The sequence below is a fragment of the Mustela putorius genome, unplaced genomic scaffold (assembly GCF_011764305.1).
Source record: "Mustela putorius furo isolate JIRA1106 unplaced genomic scaffold, ASM1176430v1.1 tig00000874_pilon_pilon_pilon, whole genome shotgun sequence".
NCBI lineage: Eukaryota > Metazoa > Chordata > Mammalia > Carnivora > Mustelidae > Mustela > Mustela putorius.
Genome location: NW_025421505.1, coordinates 6,448,068 through 6,463,288, shown reverse-complemented (window position 1 = coordinate 6,463,288; position 15,221 = coordinate 6,448,068). Strand labels below are relative to the sequence as shown.

At 40.0% G+C, this 15,221-nt stretch overlaps 1 protein-coding gene across 4 annotated transcripts in view; it reads right to left on the bottom strand.

The window, feature by feature from the left end:
• GPCPD1 (glycerophosphocholine phosphodiesterase 1) overlaps positions 1-14,666 on the bottom strand; it is a 53,989-nt gene extending 39,323 nt beyond the window's left edge. For 2 of the 4 annotated variants that reach the window (XM_045086025.1, XM_045086026.1), the window contains exons 1-4: positions 14,471-14,666; positions 9,170-9,246; positions 6,159-6,255; positions 1,901-1,985 (exon numbers count right to left, since the gene is read on the bottom strand). In XM_045086025.1, coding sequence (XP_044941960.1) covers positions 1,901-1,985; positions 6,159-6,255; positions 9,170-9,218 — 231 coding nt within the window. In that variant the 5' untranslated portion in view covers positions 9,219-9,246; positions 14,471-14,666. Of the gene's footprint in view, positions 1-1,900; positions 1,986-6,158; positions 6,256-9,169; positions 9,247-12,126; positions 12,149-14,470 lie in introns of those variants that run through there. The other 2 variants (XM_045086023.1, XM_045086024.1) reach the window with 2 other exon arrangements.
• Positions 14,667-15,221: the final 555 nt, after the last annotated feature.

Below are 15,221 nucleotides of genomic sequence, written 5' to 3'. Positions count from 1 at the left end.
TGAAGGTCAATTGACAAGACCTAAGATTTTTAGCTTAAGCTCTACTAATGCGTGGGTAGACTACCTCAGCAAAATTAATCTTATTACTCATTTCAGGCTTTTCACTGTTTCATAATTACTTTGCTTTCCTATCATTCTTTATATTTATAAAATATATATTCCAATAATTTCATTTTACAATTTAAGATTCTTTGCACATTAGTTTTATCATTTGACAATGCACAACTGAGACAAAGTTTCATAATTATTTCTATTTAAAATTGTCATTTAAAGAGCGCCACCAACTTTTAAAAGAAAAGAAGTGTCACTTTAAGCTGGCATGTGGAAAAAAAAAACCTCTAGCTATATGCATGGGATTTTATGTATCTATTTACTCTAGTCCATGAAAAACATACTTACCATGGCAGCCCCTGCATCACACGGTACATGTGTACACGATACAGAGCACCTACTTAAAGAAACACACTCACCAACACATACTGTAAACTTTTGCAAGTATTACAAGGGGAAAAACTTGTTTTTTACTGTAAGCAGACTTCTTGCCAATTTTTTCAGAAGGCAGTTTGGACTGATTTGCTGCTTTTGGTTACACTTTAATGAAGAGGGAAAATACTGTAGGTTGGCTTAATTTATCTATGTTGACAATAGTCTTACTTTAGAAAACTATGCCCAAAGGATTCATTATGATTTGTCTTGTCCAAATGCCCCTTTACGTAAAATTTAGTTGACTTCACGTATTACAAATTTCACATACCAGGATCCTCAAATTAACTTTCAATGTCATGAGTGCTATGACCTATTTATCACTGCACAACTGTTCAATTTAAACTGAAAAACTCTACCACAATGCACAACCCTTAAGCCAAATAAATGATATTAAGTCATTAAAATGAGACTATTGTCAAGACAAGCCAACACAACGATCAACCATAATGTAATTTTAATTACTGAGTATTTACAATATATTGTTGGAATAAGAAACGTAATAGGTGCAAAAGACAGCTGAAGTGGCTTTGTCAGTTTTTTCTTTTCTATAATGGTGGCTAAGAGCATGAGGTAACAGTGGCTGGTTGCATTTTTTCACATGTAACAAGTATTCAATGATCCCAAAGGGAAATAAAAATTTTAAAACGGTTTAATCCACGTTTTGCTTCCTAGATGCCTGCCTAAACCCCTGCTCACATGCAGCCTAAGTGTACTCAAAGATAAAAATCTGAAGGAAAAGAATCCTTTCAGGAAATAAGCATCTTTAAAATAAGAGGGAAAGAATCAACTTTTTTCTTTTCCAAATATGAAAACAATCCCAAAATAATAAATCATTGTGAGCAAGCAGATTAGATTTAACAGATACTCCAAAGGCCTTCAGAAAAGATCCTACTCTATCAACACCATGGTTGAAAAAAAAAAATCTAATAAGAGGAATTACTTCAGTTCTGATAGGAGTTAAACTCAGCCACTAAGAGATGGCTTTTATGAAATAATTTTTTAAAAATAATTACTCACTTAAAGCTGGCTATATACTCCTTCAAATGTATTTATACCACATAAGAATTAAAAAATGAAACAAAAAGAAAACCCTTTTAACTGGTTACTTTACAAAAGTTAGAGAAAAAGCACAGCTACTGAGAACACTCGTTTATCATTAAAACCAATCTCATAACAAGAATACTGCAGAATATACTTACTATTAGTCTTAAAAATTCCACTGCAGACATCGTCTGCCTCTGAAGTGGCTACTTGCTTGCTTTTTAGCACTAAAATATCATTAATCTAGAGTTCGGTTTCCCTTATTTGATCAAAACAAACTCACATTACTTTCAATGTTTCCAAACTTAAATTAGTTGCTTTTGAAAGAAGTAAGTTTGTTAAAGAAACTGGAAACGAGATAAAGAAAACATACCTTTGGTTCTAGAAAGCACCCTTTGAAGTAGCGATACTGAACTGATACTCCTCTAGTGAGTACAATGGTTGCTTTCCACAACATGCTGTGAGGAAAAGAGCAGAAGCATTAATATCAAAGTACAATGCATAGACTTCATAATGCATAAAACCCCTCCAGCAAGGTCTGTGACCAATACCACTTGTTTATTCCTACACAGAGTTATACTCCAGGGCGACCCTGCATCAGGCACTGGGAACACAGTGAAGAGTAAAGCAGAAAGAGCCCTATCTTCAAGTAAATTGCTTTCTGGTGAAGGGAGACAAATAACCAAACATACATAGAAAGGGCTATTTGACCTTTCTGACGTGACAGCAAGTTTTGGAGGAGAGCCTCAATGAGGAAGAACAGTCTGAGCGGAGTCCTATGTAATGAGAAGGAACCAGCCACACAAAGACAAGGAGAAGTATTTTAAACAGAAAAAGTAACACAAAGGTGGAAGTGAGAGTCAGAATCTTTTCTGACTTTCCACTTAGAGATGTTACAGGGCTGCTAAGAGGCTTTGGGGCTGAGGCAAGTGAGTTATATTCACGTTCCCAAGTGTCCCTTGTCCTGATTTCTTCCCCAGCTTCTGGCTAATCCCCTGGCCAAACAATTGGGATCTATACCTTACTTGTTTCAACTCAATGTCTTGCTCTGAACTATGCTATGCTAACATAGTCTACTGCTATTCTAAAGCTTTGACTCAAGTGAAAGCAGTGACTACAACTCATGATTGTAACTGATTTTTATTACCTTCTAATCACACACCAGTGGTATCCAAAGTATAATCCAAGGACCATGAATATCACCCTGGGAGACTGTTAGAAATCCAAATTTTCAGGCCACACCTAGACTTACTATAGAAACTCTGGGGGAAGAGTCCAGCAATCCGTAATTTAACAAGCCTCCAGGTGACTCTGATGATGAACACTAAAGTTTGAGAGCCGCTGTCATAGACCATTACCCAAACATTAATTCAGCATGAATAGTTTAGTGAATAAACATCAGCTCCAAATGTTCTTCCATGATACCAGATGGCTAGCACTGTTTCCCACCTGGCTCTGCCAAGGCAGGCTTTAGGGCATTATTTTCACTCGGACTCAATCCTGGGTTCCCAACAAAATACCCACAACCACCTGTCACCCCTGGTCAACAATTAGATTAATCTAGTAGTAATAAAATACATATGCCCTGGTTCCACGCTGAGAAACTATGATTCCAGAGGTCTGGGTGGAGCCCCGTCATGTGGAGTTTGCACAGGATAGGTGAAGAGGGAAGACTGGCTGAGGGCCACTGCTGTAAAGCAAGACCAGCAAATGCTCAGCACAGGCGCCCGTACTACTTTTCTCTGTTAAGCCTCAGAGTCCTTTTCAACACAGCATTCCAGGCACACTCTACCAACTCTAAGGTGAAATTATTTCCCATCTCTGCTACAAAAAATGGCAAATTTCTAGTACTATTTCATTTATAAATCGTTCAGCCAGATACTGTGAAGCCAACCTCAGATGTGACCAGCAGAATTAGCAGGAAGCTCTGAAAATGTATGGGATCCCTCTCTCATGCACTATTCCTCATTCCCCAGGGGTAGGATCTAGACATGTGTATTTGTTAAATCCCTCACAAGTGAGTCTAAGTGAGCCCTTGGTTAAAAGAGATGCAGAGAGCAAAGCAATGAGTTTTTTATTTTACCTTCCTAAGTAAATGCTGCAAAGTTAAAAATGAACCGGAACTGTTCAATGACATCAAAAATGAATATAATCTGATGAAATTCAAGAAAAGTCAGGAAAGAGGGGCAACAAGGCTTAGTACACCTGCTTTATTTTGAATGCCCTCATATCCTCCCCCAAAATACCATAAAATCTACAAGAGCAAATAAAACCACAAGTGACCCACATTTTCTGCATTACTAGGAAACAATACCACGACTTTCAAATTATCTGTAAGTTGAAAAAAAAAAAATCCTAACAGAGCTCTTGTCACTATAAGCCTACAGGTATGGAGAAGCTTAAGAGACTCTGAAAAAGAGCTCTGTACAAAGGGCTTAGATGCACAAGACACTGAAATCCAAATAGACACAATTTTAAAACACAAGAACTGTGTCCAAAGCAAATGTTTTTTGTATCCTCTTGTATCATCTACTTCCTTTCTCCATGTGAAACACTGTTTATCTGCCATATGTCAATCAATTACATTTCAGTGCATGTCAGCAAGGTAAAGTGGCTGGTCCCTTCAAGTTATGTAGTTAAGTGTTATCTCATCTGTTCACATAACTTTGATCAGGCTAGCTGAAATGGACTTAAGACAGGTGACAGTGCAGCTCAAACGTTCACAGCAAGGTGTGTTTTAGGAACAAGTTCAGAAAGGCATAAGGTTTTACTTCAGACAGCAGTGGCTGAACTGAAAATGAAGGAAAAAAATAGCCACTTGAAGGGAATAAACATTTCATTCCTCTGTGATTCCAGTATTATCAACTTCACTTATAAAAACAGCTGCGAACTGGCTGAGAAAATATGTCCCAATCATGGCAAGGAGGAAAAGGATGTTCTATAGACTTTTTTTTTTAAGATTTTATTTATATTGTGAGAGAGAGGGAAAGAGCACAAGCAGGGAGAGCAGCAGGCAGAGGGAGAAGCAGGCTCCCTGCTAAGTAGGGAGCCCAGTGAGGTACTTGAGCCAAAGGCAAATGACTGAGTCACCCAGGTGTCCGTTTTCCTTTTCCTTGATTTGTGTTATGGTACTGTATTTGTTATTTTCTTTTGCTCTGTCATCAGTGCTCCTCAAGCTATCTGCTGCAAAGGACCAGTTTTTGTTTGCTTGTCTGTCCTGTAACCAACACGTCTGATCTATGTATCTAGCACAACAAGAGATGAGTCCACGGTGACATACATGAATGCCCTAACGATCTCAAAGTGCTATAAACATTTCTAAATGCTTGCTCTTAATTTATGTATTTTTCATATTATGCACTGATTATTAGAAAAACTAAAGTTGTTTTGTTTTTTTTTTTCCCTAGCACTGGCCCACAGGCCACATTTTCAGTAGCCATGCTCTACATGGAAAACAAGTTGAGCTTAATAATATGTAATCTGGTGTTTCTCCCTAGGGGCACTGCATGTATCTGTATACTGTTTAAGATCTCCTCTCTCCTTACCTCCCACATATACATCTTGACAACCCATAATGCCCCAAATATCCCTAATATTCACTGATTTTGTCCTAACCCCTTTACAATGCAGATGAGGTAACCCAGGCCTAGAGAAATCAGATCTGCCCAAGACTGCAGTTAACTGTGGAACTGAAACCTGCACCCAGGCCCTTCTTTCAACAGTGCAATGCACCAATACACCCACACTAACTTTAGCATTCTATTTAATGTCAGTTGCAAACTCATTTCAGTAGATTAGCTAAAATACCTGTTTCACACTCTGCTCTAGAAAAATATTTTATAGGCTAAAGAAAAAATCAGATCTTTTATTAAGAATATGTATGGAGAGGAGCTCAGGCAGTTAAGCAACTGCTTTCGGCTCAGGTCATGATCCCTGGGATAGAGCACCACATTGGGCTCCCTGATAGGCAGGGACCCTGCTTCTCACTCTCCCTATGCCCCTCCCCCTGCTTTCTCAAATAAATAAAATCTTAAAGAAAAAAAAAAAAATAGAATTTGTGCCGAAAGGCACCTGGGTGGCTCAGTTAGTAAAGTGTCTGCCTTCAGCTCAGTTCATGATCTCAGGATCCTGGGATCCAGCCCTGTATCAGAGTCCCTGCCCAGCAGGGAGCCTGCTCCTCCTTCTCCCTTTGCCTCTCCCCCACCACCACTGGTGTGCTCTCTCTCTCTCTTGATCTCTCTCTCAAATAAATAAAATTAAAAAAATAAATATATATACCTATAGATAGATAGATGTATCCATATATATAAATATATATTGAAAGCTAAAAGACAATACCTTAAAAAAGCTTAAAAAAATAAAAAATAGCAATATAATCCTGTTATTCAGAAATATAGTGGTAACTACCAAAAGAACCAGCCAAAAGTTGAAATGGTTGAAGTGGGAAACTGAGAAACAGAGAAACTTTTTTTTTTAAACAACCAACTTTGTACAACTACTTCATTCTATGCACAAGCAAGAACTATCATAAAAATTAAAAGAGAAAAACTACATGAAGGTATCTTAGAAACCCTCCACGTTTCTAATCTGGGTGTCACAATCATTCTGTAACCTTTTATTACCCTTCTTACCTTTCACCTGTCTCATTTTCTGGAAGAAGAGCCACAGCATTCTGAGGACTCCAGTTTCCCAAAGCATCACAGCTCCCACATATGGCATAAACTTCTCCTAAAGAAAGAGAACAACCAGTTATAGTGGGCTAAGTGAGGAAATTTCAGACTGTAGTTTTAGGAAGCCAAAAAAGAGCAGTCAGTTGCACTAGTTCACCTAGATGCAGAGCCCCCACTAGCAGAGATGGAGGCGCCTCACTGAGACATGTTTCAGACCTAGGTACCACACCAATACCTGACTTCTTAACTTGACCTAACTCTACAGAACCAAAACCAAAGAAAAGGAGGGATGGATAGGGATGAACTTACTTCATTTGTTCAACCACTTAAGTGAGCTAATAACAAGCACCAAGAAGACAAAGTGATCATGCCACAGTTCCTGCCTTCAAGGCAGCTTCTGATTTTTTTTTTAAGATTTTATTTATTTGACAGACAGAGATTACAAGTAGGCAGAGAGGCAATCAGAGAGATGAGGAAGCAGGCTCCCTGCTGAGCAGAGAGCCCAATGTGGGGCTCAATCCCAGGACCCTGGGATCATGACCTGAGCCGAAGGCAGAGGCTTTAACCCACTGAGTTACCCAGGCGCACCAGGCAGCTTCTGATTTAAAAAGGCACACACTAGGGGTGCCTGGGTCTCTCAATGGGTTAAAGCCTCTGCCTTCGGCTCAGGTTGTGATTCCGGGGTCCTGGGATCGAGCCCCGAATCAGGCTCTCTGCTTGGCAGGGAGCCTGCTTCCTCCTCTCTCTCCGCCTGCCTCTCTGCCTACTTGTGATCTCTGTCAAATAAATAAATAAAATCTTAAAAAAAAAAAAAAAAAGGCCCACACTAAATGCAAAGAAGCATTCTAGAGAAATAGTAACCAATATTTTCCAGGAACTCAAACAGTGGCTATTAAAACAAACTAAAGATTAAGAAAATTATCAATGGGACAACAACAACAACAACAAAACTTCTTCCAAAGACTTACTGAAAAATCAGTTCTCCTTACTAAATAATGACTATTGTTTTATCTGAACGCTTCTCATCAATAGACAAACCAAAATACAACTGTCACCTGTATTTGCTGAATTATACGCATTCAGCAAAAGTCTACAAGGTGCCTGGGTCGTTTAGTCAGTTGAGCATCTCACTCTTGGTTTTGGCTAGGTTCATGTTTGGGTCATGGGATTGAGCCGTTTTGGGTTCCACACTGAGCAGGGAGTCTCCTTGAGGTTCTCTCTCACCCGGTCCCCCGAGCCCCCACCCCAGCTTGCACATGCTCTCTCTAAAATGAATAAATCTTTAAAAAAAATTCTTGGATAGAAGTATGGAGAAGTCTTTGACTTACACAGTGATATATTCTGAATTACTATTATTAAAATTCGTGGAGAAAAAGATAATGAACTGATGCCAAGTGAACAGTGCAAGAAAAACTCCTCCACATTCCGAGTGGCTTTTACGCACTACTCTAGTAAAGCCAAAATTGTAGTTGGCTTTAACTGCCCTCATGAGCATTTTTTAAGGTTGGACTATCTAAAATTTAACTGAAATTTCAAATGCAATAATCACTCAGGAGTTTGGGGGGTTCTAAATACATGTTTGTCAAGAATGGAGTGGTTATATAGAGAGATTTCACGTTAAAATATTCACCAATCCTTTAGAGCAACCAGATTTTGTTTTGTAATTAAGTTATCACTACCTTCTCTGATTAAAAAGAAAGATAAAGGCTGTTGCTAAATACAAATATTCATTCCCAGAGTCAAACACACTGCTGTGCACACAGTCCTCTCTTACATTCACGTCCACCACTATCTTCCCTCTAGTCCTTGAGAGTAAGACCTTGCCAAGCTCACCCTTTTGGGCTAATTTTGTGGTTGGTCCATATGCCTGACATGGCCAGCTCCTTCTACCTTAAGTTGTCTATGTACAATTCCCTGAAAGGGTATGATACAGCTCTGCAGTCTTCTCTCCACAGAGAAGGCTACACACTGGACTAGAGGTGAGCTCTGGACCTCAGTGAGTCAACTTATCAGCTGACTAGCAATTTTCAATCTGCAGAATCCTGCCCAGAAATGAGAGCTCTCTACCAGATCATCTTGGCTAAGAATTTGAATTGGGACAAATATACACTCCGTCAGCCACCCTGATGGCTGCTAGGCCAAAGACGTTGGACATACAGAGTTAATCATTTATTTATTCCTTGAACATGTATTTACTCCTGCTCTGAGTCAGGCACTGTGTTAGGTGCATGCACTCAGCATGAAAAAATAGTCACATTTTCACAGAACTGACAATCTATCCATAAACACAATTACTCAAATAATTCCATAAAATCTGTAGGTACTACAAAAAGTCCTAGAACCCTTAATTTCACCGGAATCCTAACCTAGCTAAATGCAGGGCTGGAGTGAAGCAGAGTTAAAGGGAAGAAGGGAGGCCACAGATCTAGACAGAGGAAACAATTTTAAGAAAGGCCCAAAAGAGAGAAAGAATGTAGCAGATTTGAGGAACTGGCCAGTTGGTGAGTATATTAAATAAGGAGATACATGCCTCAGGCCTGATACTATTTTGATATGCTATTTACCCTAAAATTACTTCACACTGTGTTAGCAGACAGCAAAAAATACAATAAGCCAAAAAATTTACAAATAGGGAACAAAATTATCTTAACCAAATATTTCACCAACTTCTTGCACTGGCAAAATTTCCCTCATTTTCATGGTACTTAAAAATCATAGCCCATAGTCTTCATCCTGTGCAAAATTAAATACATTCACAGCCTTCTTGGAAAATATGAGACTAAGACATTTACTGTTTGGGGAAGTATGTTTTTCCTTCTTATTATACTCCAAGCACATTTCTGAAATCAGAGAAGTCCTAAAGATATTTTCATCTAAAAATGAGGCCTACTGTAATAACAAATAGCATATTTAAGACAAGATGGGGAAAATACTCATTTAAAATTTTGTTTTAAACTAAAACTTTACAATACCTGGTAAAAGAGTTCCTCTTATCTCAAAGGTAACCTGAGAAGGTGTCATTCTGATGGATTTATTTTACAATGTTGAGCTAGGAAGAAAAAGAGAAGATGTCATTTAAAATACATAAAAAACTTAGCTCTAGATAGCTGCCACCAAGAAACAAATTAAAAAATGAAACAAAAAAACAAAAAGAAATAAATCAAAACTATGAACAAAAGATTTCAGAAAACTTACATAAAGGTTGAGTTATTTAGGAAATACCTAGAAATATTTAAGACCTAATATTAAAACCTATTCTGTGTGTACGGACCAGAAAAAATGCAAAACAAGTGTGTCCAAACACTTTTTTTAAAGGATTTAAGATTTTGTTACAAACTTTCTCTTCTGATAAGCAGCTGTTCCAAATTCGACCTATCTTTCACAACCAGGTTCATGTTATGATGGAGGGGGAAAAAAAAGCCAAACAAAAACAAAAGCAAAAAACAACTGCAGATAGAAAAAACTTGGCTCAAGAGTCTACTTCAGTAAGGTTACAAATTTAATAACAAGGAAACAACTGAAGAACTTAAGTACCATTCACTGAAACAAACTAGTCATGTTCTGCAACAAGATGCAGGTTCTGCTTCTAAGTAATGTAACTAATAACTTACAAAAAAAAATCCTCCCCCATAAACCACTCTTTTCAAATTTTCTCTGTATTAACCATAGGACTTTCATTGCTCTAGTTCTGTAGACTCATATTTAAAGTCTCAACTCCGTGATCTATTACCGAACCCTGTTGATTCTAATTGATCCTACATACATGACTTTCTTTGTACGGTCTGAATTTCATTCAAAATCCCAAGTATTCTAAGCTATGTTTTGGATTCTGTATTCCTAATAATACATTTTATATCAGTTAGAATATTCTTCCTCAGGGGCACCTGGGTGGCTCAGTCAGTTAAGCGCCTGCCTTCTGCTCAGGTCCTGATCCCAGGGTCCAGGGATCCAGCCCTGCACTCAGCAAGGAGCCTGCTTCTCTGTCTGCCTGCTGCTCCCCCTACTAGTGCACTCTCCCTCTCTGTCAAATAAATAAAATCTTAAAAAAAAAAAAATTCTTCCTCATGTCTCTGACTTGGAATTACTTCCATTACTAACAGAAATCTAAACCCCTAATCCTTGATTTCTTATTCACATTATCTCCATAGCTGATTTTTCTGTTTCTTGGTTGTTTTCCCAGCCAAAACAATCTGTTTACCACTCCCTAATTTAAGTACCTGAGGGAAGATAACAGATTTTCTTAAAAACATGTACAGTATCAATTCGAAAGAGTGCTATATAACTTATATATAGGAAGAACACATACTTGACACAAAGAGCAGATTCTACATAACTTCTCCAAACCCTCCCCCAAATTTTGTGCCCCAATTCACCAATATTCCTAAACCAATTCCAATGTCTTTACCCTGCATTTCATTAAGTTACCAGCTTAAAGGTTATTTGTATTTCTACATTATTTTAAAAACCATAAAGTAATTTTTATAGCTATTCATTCTTCTATTTCCCCTTTGCTCCCTTTCCCTCTCCATGAACACATACCCAACTCCGCAATGACCATTCAACCAACACTGCTGCTCAGGTAACTACACTTCCAAGTCAAGGTAATATACAGCAGCAGTTCTCACTGGAGACAATTCTGCCCTCCAAGGGATATTTGGCAATGTCAAGAGACCTTTTCGGTTGTCGCAACTGGGAGTGATACTGCTGGTATCTAGTGGGTAGAGGTCAACAGAGCTGTTAAACACCATGTAATGCACAGAACAGCTCTTCACAAATAACTGTCCAGCTCCAAATATCATTAGGGCTGAGACTGAGAAACCTGATCCACAGGGACTGCTATGAGGGCCAAGAATCCAGACTCAATGTTTGCTATGAACTATTTATCATCCCCCTCACATCAGTGATAAAATGTAAATGTTGAATATTCATATTAAACAAGACCACCAGTCAATGTGGTTTCATATCACCTGAATACAGAATTCCCTATTTGTAACTCTACCATTTCAGTTAGAAAACCTAAGACTGTGCACTAGAGAAAATCCTGTCCTTGATCAAAATAATTTGTGTCTAAGAATAAACATGATCTATTTAAAGCATATACATCCAGTTCTAGCACTGCCAAAGAATGTTCTAAATCTAAAAATAGCTGTAGACTATCAACCCCCTCATTAAGCAATCATTATCCAAGTATCTTATTAGCTCTCCTTTAATATGACATCTGATAGGAATCAGAGTACTAATTCTAAGAAAAGGAATTATTTCCCTTCTAATAATTAAATAGTTCACTTAAACACCACACTCTAACATTTATTTTATGTTATATGAAGAAACCTCAAGACTAGCAAGAGCTTGGCTTTTACATAACTGAATTAATTTTGAGACACAGCAAAAAGCCCCATCATCTAGCAAAACTGCTGAATAACCAAGCTTAATCTCAACCTACAACTTCTACTTTCACCCAGTATTTACAGTTACAGTTTTCAGCAAAGGACTACATAATCTCATCTGCATAATTACACAGTTGCTACAACTATTTTATGATCAATTTTAAATATCTATTTTAGCCAATTTTAGGGAAATCAAATGTAATTATTCCTATGTATTAAAATCAACAACTGGCACAAAATTACCTCTAAATTTCTACTGCATTAAATGGGAAACTTTTACAAATTCAATTGATTATTAAAATTGACTTTCATTCTTAAGTTTGCTTGTAAAAGTGGCTATTGTAACTTGGTAACAGCTATAGTAACAACTGCAGTAAATGTACTGTACAAACTACATACACAAGCACAAAAATACCTCCCCCCACCACCACCAAAAAACCTTCCTGGATGTCAACAAAGCATCATTTTCCACTTGAATTGCCAAAAGTCCTATAGTCTGGCTTAATTTCCTGCCGTCTTCCTCCCACAATTTAATACCATACCAAATAAAAGCCTGGGGGCTGCTCCTACACCAGTTTACTTGATTGTGGACAGAGGCCAAAATTCTGGTGCAGGATTGGCATGCATAATTTTGGCACCCAGCTACCACCAAGACAGTAGTGACAAAGTAAAATACTGTCCTGTTGTGGAATGCAAAGTTTACACACCAACACTTCCTCTTCTTTCAAACAAGCCAAAAAAATCATCATCATCATCATCCCAACTTGGACTGGGGAGGTCTTCCAGATATAAACAAAACAAGAGTCAGATGAAAAAATCTAGCCATTTTCATGTACATGAGCTGATAGTAAATGTAATTCAACCAACTCAATTTGTTTTATATATAACTTCCATTTTGTGCTTTTTGAAGATAAATATCAAACAGGATTCTCATCTGAGATTTTGAGTAGCATCTAACTGTATTTTAGCACTTTTTTTTTTAAAGAATTAAGCAATCAGTAAAGTGTGACATTGTAATTTACATTCAAGAAATATTTCAGAGTTCACACGACCTGCTGAAATAAATTCTACTTTATTTTTGTGGTCAGAGAAACTATCCCAACACATGACCTTACTGGTTTACCAGCTTGAGGAACAAACGGGGTATTTAAGCAAACCAAGGTACAGGAACATTTAGTTTAGAGCTAAATTGAGAGCACAGATATTTTTAGCTAAAATGTGTTTTTCTGGCCAAAAAGAACATCTCTGTCTTCCTTCAAATTTTTTCAAAGAAAAAAGCCATTTCCAAGTCTTGCTTTTTCCTAGACTCCAGCAGCTTTGGTTCTCATAACTGGCTGGCTATAAGGAATATATGAAATGCCTACGTTTTCCTGAGTTAATTTCTGGTCATCCCTTTGGAGGATCGTTATGACCCCACTATTCTGACCCCAGTATACTTGAGCCAGTATTTTAAACAAATGTATGCAAAAATGAATGGATTTTCATAAAGAAAGCATTTCTGGAGATTTCACTATTCCTGGTTCAACTTTCTAAGCAATGCTGTAAAAGTTTTCCAAATGTTTTCCATTTCACTTGGTCTTGATATTACTTCATGTATAGTTCATATACTTTCCCTGGTTAGGTTACATACAAGGATTTGATTCATCAACCTACTTTTTGTAGGTATCAGATTTTACTCAGTCACTATGAGATTTCTTTTGTGGTCATTATTTTTCTCAACAGAACTTTCCTAAGTCTTATTTTGTCCAGAATACTGGTTCTCCCTAGTTCTTAAGTCCAGAACAGATTAGGCTGTGTGCAGTTTTACCTGTATGCTTTATCCTGAATTATTTGTATCCAGACCATCAGGAGTTGAAAAAAGGACTGACAGCTTGTATTTACTTCTTAACTAAGTCACAACTGTCAAAAATGTAGCAAGAGGGAGAACATGAAGAGGTAGAGGAAAGGGTAGTTACGCGGCATGAATAGGGAGCGTCAGAGAACACCATGAAGAAAACATCAAGTCTAAACATCCTGCTTGGTTCCTCTCTTTTTCTATGTCGGCACTACACGGACTTCACAGCTGCCTCAAAATGAAAGAATTCTCTACAAAAAATTCATGACTGAATTCATGAACGACTTCCTTTATAACCGGGCAGTGGGGCGAGAGGGGACTGATGAAGCCCCTAACTGATCGAGGCTTTCCCCCAGCAGTCACCAAGGCTATCTGCAGAGCCTTGGGCCAAGTGCAGTTTGGGAGAGAAGATGCAGATTTCCCAAAATTGCATGGAGAGCAAAGATGTCTATGGCTGGGACCTCTCCTTAGGATAAGAAGGGACTTGGGGTTTTTTTTTTTTTTTTTTTTTTTAAGAATAACTGAATTATACAAGCATGCCTTCAACTATGTGGTTAGGCAATTTCAGAAAATAAGCAGTTGCCAAAACACTATGAATTACGCATGGACAGAGCGAGTAGGGGTAGGCGAGGGGCCAGCTGCGGGCTAGGGGTGCACGAACGACTTCAGTGGCAATTTTTGTTTCTTCGTTCCCGAAGTTCGCGTACTCGTGGCGGTCGTACGCTCTCTGCATTCTGGCACAGGGAGAATCCCGCACTTGACAAATCTTTCGGAGGGGAACTAAGCACCAGGCAGCCCAACGGGATCGTGGCAGCAAACAATAAAAGTGGAAACAGGTAGAGACTGCCCACCGACGGACCGGCTCGAACGTCCAGGCCGCTGTTTCCCGGCGGGGGGGGGGGGAGGGCAGTGCCCGCGGGGGCCGGGGCACGCTGCCCACCCCTCGCCCCGCTGCGTCCCCGGCCCGGCCGCCCTGACAGCTCGGCCGCCACGTGAGCTGTCGCCGCGGCCTCCGCACCGAGCGCCGGACCAGGCCTGGCGGCCCGCCTCACCTGCCGGGTCCGCGGGTCCGCGCCGTCGTCGTCGTCGCCGCCGCCGCGCTCGAGAGCGAGGGCCGCGGGCCGAGAAGCCGGGCACCCGCCGTCAGCGCCTCGCCAGCGCTCCCCCAGGCAGCCCGCGGCGGCGCCGAGCGGCAGGAAGCGGCTCCGCTCAAACCGGTTTCAGCTGCTCCAGACCAAACCGCCAGGCCACCCCGCGGGGCGGGGCCGGAGGGGAGAGAGGGCGGGGCCTGACGTCACCCCGGCGCCTCCCGGCCAATCGGCGGCCGCGCGCAGGGGGCGGGCCCGCGCGTTCCTGGAAAGGGCTAGCGTCGGCGACCGGGGGCGGTAGGGCATCCCCGGGGTCTCCCCCGCCCGTGAGTGTTTTCCGCAGACCCGGAGCCCGGCTAGATGTAGCGCCAACACCCGGACTGGGGTATTAGACGCATTCCTTGGTCCCCAAAGCCGCCTTAGGACGGCCAAACGTGGAGGCCCCAGCTGCAGTTTTGAATCACATGTTTTGCCGTTCAAAAGTGAGGGAAGATAGCAGGCTTAGTGTTTTCTGGGAACTTACTTTCGTTACAAAACAGCAAGCACATTTGGACCAAATCTTTTAAGTCGAAAACGAAAATTGAGTGACGTAAGATGTTGGAGCGTTTATACTTTTGCTACGCAGACTCTTACAACGCGGGCAGCACCACCTGGGAGCTGTCAAAATTGCACTCCTAGGACCTTTTCAGACCTGCCTAACCTAATTTGCATTTAA